Source organism: Dinoponera quadriceps, unplaced genomic scaffold (assembly GCF_001313825.1).
Source record: "Dinoponera quadriceps isolate SergipeBrazil2010 unplaced genomic scaffold, ASM131382v1 scaffold6118, whole genome shotgun sequence".
Taxonomy (NCBI): Eukaryota; Metazoa; Arthropoda; class Insecta; order Hymenoptera; family Formicidae; genus Dinoponera; species Dinoponera quadriceps.
The window spans coordinates 1,173,620-1,179,619 of record NW_014562572.1 but is presented as its reverse complement, the minus strand read 5'-3'; the positions used below and the strand labels follow the sequence as shown (position 1 = coordinate 1,179,619).

The 6,000-nt window shown below is 36.3% G+C and overlaps 2 protein-coding genes across 3 annotated transcripts; one reads left to right on the top strand and one right to left on the bottom strand.

The window, feature by feature from the left end:
* Positions 1–10: 10 nt before the first annotated feature.
* LOC106751123 (N-acetyltransferase 10-like) lies at positions 11–1,050 on the bottom strand (the record flags this gene model as incomplete). The annotated part of the gene is made up of 2 exons (XM_014631912.1): positions 666–1,050; positions 11–274 (listed from the first exon to the last, which is right to left on the bottom strand). Coding segments are annotated over exons 1-2 (372 nt in total), but the record flags the coding sequence as incomplete, so codon positions are not given.
* Positions 1,051–2,626: 1,576 nt separating this feature from the next.
* On the top strand, positions 2,627–5,695 carry LOC106751137. 2 transcript variants are annotated; one of them, XM_014631945.1, is made up of 3 exons: positions 2,627–2,850; positions 2,920–3,362; positions 3,566–5,695. In XM_014631945.1, exons 2-3 carry the CDS (start codon positions 2,922–2,924, stop codon positions 4,052–4,054), a joined length of 930 nt encoding a protein of 309 aa, XP_014487431.1. In that variant the 5' UTR covers positions 2,627–2,850; positions 2,920–2,921; the 3' UTR covers positions 4,055–5,695. The 2 variants fall into 2 exon arrangements, with proteins under 2 accessions (XP_014487431.1, XP_014487430.1); XM_014631944.1 differs by having other exon boundaries at positions 2,627–3,362.
* Positions 5,696–6,000: the final 305 nt, after the last annotated feature.

Here is a 6,000-nt window from a genome sequence, read left to right as displayed (position 1 = left end):
AAATACATACCTGTAATATACACATGCCATATGTGTTACCTAATATTTTATGTGTTTCATTATAGTAACAATAACGAATATTGGTTGAAACAACAAAGAGTTCAAATGGGTCATCTTCGTTAACATCTAATTTACCCGACTTAATCTTTTTTTGTAAAGTCTTCATGCGTTTCTTCCTATGGCTGCTAAAACCTAGATCTTTCCTATAGCACCACAGCACAGAAGGCCTAGACTTTACTACAGTCTTGGATAACATATGATGCAACAATACCACCTGAGAAGATATTTTTTATAAATAAATAATCAAAGGTCCTAAGATTACAATGAAGGGACAAAGACATATATGACACAATAAAAACCAAACTACAAAGGTATTAAGTTATATTGTGTCATTTATATTGTGTTCTATACGTGCGACTGAAGACGACCACATATTCGAAATGCTATTACTATGTTGTTATTATAATGTACTTGTCTATACACTGTTATCAAGTTTTGTTCTTTAATTCGGCTTTTATCGTCCTTATATTACGTACAAACTTTTTTACAACTAATATATAAATAATAACGGCATAAACGACTGGATATTTTTAATACTTCGCAGGCATGTTTTCCAGGTGTAACATTTCACACGTGCAATTTAGAAGATTCAATGAGATACTTACTTGATCTCTTGCCTTTTCACCGATGACAACAAACATTGTTCTGTGTCCCATAACAACGCCATTTTCTATTAAAACTCGTATGCGATTATCTATCTTTTTACGGACCATTTTAATAAAATTTACTCAGAATTCTTTCTTTATAACCTTAAAATCATGCTGCCGCGAACCACACTTCTGCTACCTTAAAGGCGAAGTGAAACAATGATGGTGCGAAGGCGAAGGGAAACAATAATTTGGGGTGCTTTTTCATTTAGGGTGGAAGTGGTAAATTAAAAAAAAATATAGTACAAATAATATATATAATAGGGGTAATCAATCAGAACGATTGTTAGAAATATTATCAAATCCTCATGCCTGTATCAGGCTGTGGATTGGAGATTGAATTGAAATTTTGCCAATCAGTGTAGAATACACTAAATTTCACTAAACTTGAGTTTAGTTAACTTTACACTGATTAACCAAATTCAATTCAATCTCAATCCCCAATCCGTAGTCTGATACAGGTATCGGGGTTATATTCCAAAACTCGACGGATAAATAGCTTTTGTTACGTCCACGATAGATATCTATATAGGGAAATTTGAAAGTAGTAAAATCAGTGACTTACGTGGACGGTTAACAGAGTGATGACTCCACTTTTGGGTCACTCTGTTTCACCGAGTTTCCTCTGGGTCTCCGGAGTCTAGCGAAACGATCGATGAATCTGGTGAGAAATCAGTGCCGCTCGTTCTCCTGGCTCGGTCTCGGATGATGTTAAAGATGTATAAAAAAAAAACAGAAGAGGCAATAATTCATATTGATTAATAATTATTTAAGTTTGGCATTACCATAATATAATGTGATTATAAATTTAAACGTAAGATCCAATAGACATTAGTGACATTAACATTGACATTAACAGTTTTATATTTGTTGATTAAGAATATTTTATTGTGAAATTAGAGCTGGACATTTGTCACGCATCTATTTTGCCGACTTCTCGATTTTGTTTTGTATCTTTAGAAAGGATTATCTTGATTTTGTTTACATGAAATCTATTCTTAAGAATAGATAAACAAACAGATTAACAAAATGTTGTAGTGTTGATATTTATCGCGCGTATGGGATATTCGAAAATTATCTATAGATGTTATTTGTAATTCATTGCATGTTTTTTCTAACATGTATTTGATACTCACGTACAGAACAAATTATATCAGGGTTAATCAGGTAATATAAAATTATAACATGTTTTTCAATAGATGTAATAGTATCTTCTATACCTACGACATTTTTTTCAGTTTTGTTTGAAAATCTACTGAATAAATTATGACAATTACTTTTTATTATCATATTATATATCTTATTAATATGTATAATACATATATATTGATAGGATTTATCATACACATTTCTGTATATTTTACAAATGTCAATAAATTTTATTTTAAAACCCTACTAGCATAATGTAATTTTAAATTGTAATTTTGATGTATGTGTTCGACGTTGAGCCATATTTAAAAATACCTCTGATCTGGCGTGTAGCACTGTTTGAGGAGTAAAAAGTCATTTGATCTGTCGTTGAATCTGTAGTTGAAAATAAGAAAAGGGTCGCCTAATTCAGTATTGAGACTGCATAGCTTGAGAGGTCCGCTTATTGAGTCGTGCTACGACCTCGATTCGACAGAAATGATGGCGACAGCAGGAGATTTTGTAACTACGTTTCAAAGCCACAGCCTAGCCGCCAGATCTGTGAAAACGACTAACAGCCTCAGTGGCGCCATCTAGTGATGTCAAGATGAAAGGCTCATTGAACTCAAGTGGTTCTCGGCTAAATAGACTTATGTCTGGGCTAAATGGCCCGTTATAATTTGACCCAGTATTTTTTATTAGTTCCAAAGTCTTCACTACGAGTCGCCACTGTCCTCGATGAAGAATCGAAGTACAACTCAACGATAAGTCAGCCGCGTCTTACCAACTGAATAATACGAGTGGTACGAGTCAATGGCAAATCAGAAAGTTCTTTATTTTCCAAATTACGACTCCACGGCGAGTCGGACGATCTTTTTATTTCCAAATAGTGCTGAAATAGTGAGAAATTTGGAAATATCAACGAGAATGTGAACTTTTTAACTGATAAGAGAGAGGAATCAAACATCGATACGTCGGTCACCTATCTTCAGTCTTTCGCTCTGTTTACGAGATTGTGCGCACTTGTAAATAGTTGTGAATTATATTCACCCGCTGTGTGATAATTATCACGTGTTAATCGCAGAAATGAAGAGATCACCGTTGAGCACTCCGAGCGGCCCGAGTCGCCGGAGACACACGCCGTACAATTGGAATTCGAACGATAATGCCAACAAGAGAGGTTATGAGCCAATGAGGAACGGTGGTTACCAGTGTCTTCCTGCGAACGATGGAATGCAGCAGATTTGCGGGGATGATTTCATTCCCTTGAACATGAGCACGCCGATGACACAGTACAAGAAGAACAACGGTAAATGGCATAGTCCCAGAGGGGGACGCAATAATTCTAGTCCAGATAGCAGAGGGAGCAATTACAGAAATAGTTACGGTCCACCAAGATCGAACAATCCCAGCAACCCCAACGCAAGATGTAATTACAGAAATAACTATTACACTCCCTCAAGATCGAGTAATAGTTTGTTCTCTCCTTACAAGCAACCTTTCAAGAAGTTTTATAACCAAAAGAAGGTACTTACAGATGTCTTTCATCAAATTTACTTACCTCAAAAGTATTCGCTAGTTCAAGAAATAATTACGTGCCGACGTGTAACATCAAACAATACTTATCAAGTTGGTTTTGGCATCTCCTTGATGAAAAATATTATATATAAATATTTTATGTTAACTCTCAGCATTTATACATGATGAGAGTCTGATGTTTATAATTTCAGGGTGACAAAGCAGCACACAGGCGAGTGAGCATATCAGAATTCGTGGACATACCATTCTGCTTAAAAGATCCTTGGGAAGATCTAATGAAAAAGTTAAATGATTCAGAAGATACAGACAATGATCAAATGCTTCAGACTGAATCGTCAGCCAATCTCGAATTGGTGGACAACGATTCCACAGAGAAATCCGAGAGCAAAGGATTTCACTTACCAAGGGATGTTAATTTGAACGACTCACAAGATAGTGAGGAGTCGAAAATGAATTCTTCCGTGGACACAACCTTCGGAGAGGACACTATAAACGTTAGTAAAACATCGAAGGCCGATAGTTCGGTAGATTTAGAAATCGGCGATATTTGCTTCAATCAAGACTCAATGGAGGAAAATACGAGCAGCAACAGTGACAGTGCTCCTAGAGCCACGGCAGAGAAGGACGATGCTGGTCCAGTGGTCGAACTAGTGGCAGATACCGATGAGAAGAATATATAACAGTGACACAGCACAGAATGCGCGTTCTGAGAAGAATGCCTTACACAATAAAGAAAATGGAAATTGCGACGTCGAGAGAGAGAGAGAGAGAGAGAGAGGGAGAGACCGAGAGCGCTGCTAGGAGGCTCGGTTGGTGTACTAATAAAAAGTACAAACTTCCTTGTATATATTCTATTCCACATGCGCGTTTTACTTCTCGAAGTGTACGTGACTCAAATATCTCGTCAAATATCGAATCTGAACAAACGCATTTTCGTGCAATTTCCGTTTTCATCGAATTGTACATAAGAATACACTCGTCGATAATTTTACATATATATATAATTATGTACTTTGTACATAGTACATCGTTAGACTTGCAAAACGGTTATCCAATACTTGCGAGACGACGCGTTAGAATTAGATATATTCTACCGGGGTTTTCGAAATATGCAATCTTTTCTTTTGGGAATGGGTCAACATGAAACCATATCCAGTTGGGTAAGCGAATTACAATGATGATACTAACATTAATTTCCGGAGATTATATTTTCACAACTTGGCTGTGAAAGAAAAAAAAAAGGATGTATAGGATTTCCATTAGAGACGTTAGATGTGCAATCTCGTAGCGTATATTGAGTCCGCTAAGTGCGCAGGGACTTAGGGGAACAATATGTAAACACCAATTTCAGACTAGCGAATGAAATCACTCACGATTATTTCGAGAATTAACTCATAATCTATATGAAACTTATGAATTTTGTAATATGTGTGTGTCGCAGATATGTAACGTTCATTTTCTCTCACATTGTAAATGCGTTAACCGTGGATTTTGCCGGATCTTTTGTTCGGTTTCAACACCAATATATCTTACATATATACAGGATTACGTGACATATAATATGTATAAACTTAAGGAGCATGTTTCAAACGTAAATTGAAGTGGAAAATGTTCTATAAACATAAATCCAATTCGAGACGGTTATCCACTTACAGGTATTTAAAGTTTATAAATGATAGCACAAGTTTTTGAAACATTTTTTTTATTAAAAATGCAAAATAAAAGAGAGAACATGAAGATTACGTATCGTACGATCACGATCATGGCACGTACAGGATAGAAAGGAGAAAACTGTTTCACTTAGCGATAAGTTCGTGTATAATATTCGTGCCACGTATCTCTCAACATCACCGTATGCGTAAAAAGACGTCCATAAAAATCAGGATATGAAGCTGTGCATAATATCTCTTGGATAGAAAGTTTTTATCGTAAAAAATCGGAAAGTAAGCGGTGAACATGTTCACCGATACTCGACCTTATATAAATAGCGTTATTCTTCTTCAGTTTATCATTGGAGGCCCATTTCACATAGTAGACGATGAATGAAACTTACCTTTAAGGTAAAGATTAAGTTTCTCTGTCCTTTGAAATGAGACCGTATTGGAAAAAATTAGAAAAAAGAGAGAAAAAAAGAGGATAAAATAGTGCAAGAGATGCCGGCCTCCTGCTTATTTCTTGAACTTCTTAAAGCGTCGATTAGCAATTAGAAAACGACGAGTCACTCAAATCGGCTCGAGTGTTCCGCGAGTGTTTGACTAACATGCGAGAACTTGATGTACAAATGACGATCTGGTACAAAATATACACATACATAATTTCAATATTGCCGTTTCTCTGTCGACTCTTCTTTGATCCTCCGACGTTTGGAAACTATCGCCGTCTCGGCATTTGTATATCGCGATTTTCGTCGAAGGAGCGCATTTCCGAAACATCGTTGGATTATTTAACGACAGAACTTGTCGTTAAATTATAATTACCTGATATCGTAGATCGATTACCGTATCTCATGCACTGTCCAACGCGAAAATTTTGGCCGACGTGCATGAACCGGAAGTAACCGGCAGGCCCGATAAATAATCTAATCAAAGGACTTCAGCTTGATTAGTTTCGAAACTACCGATACCAT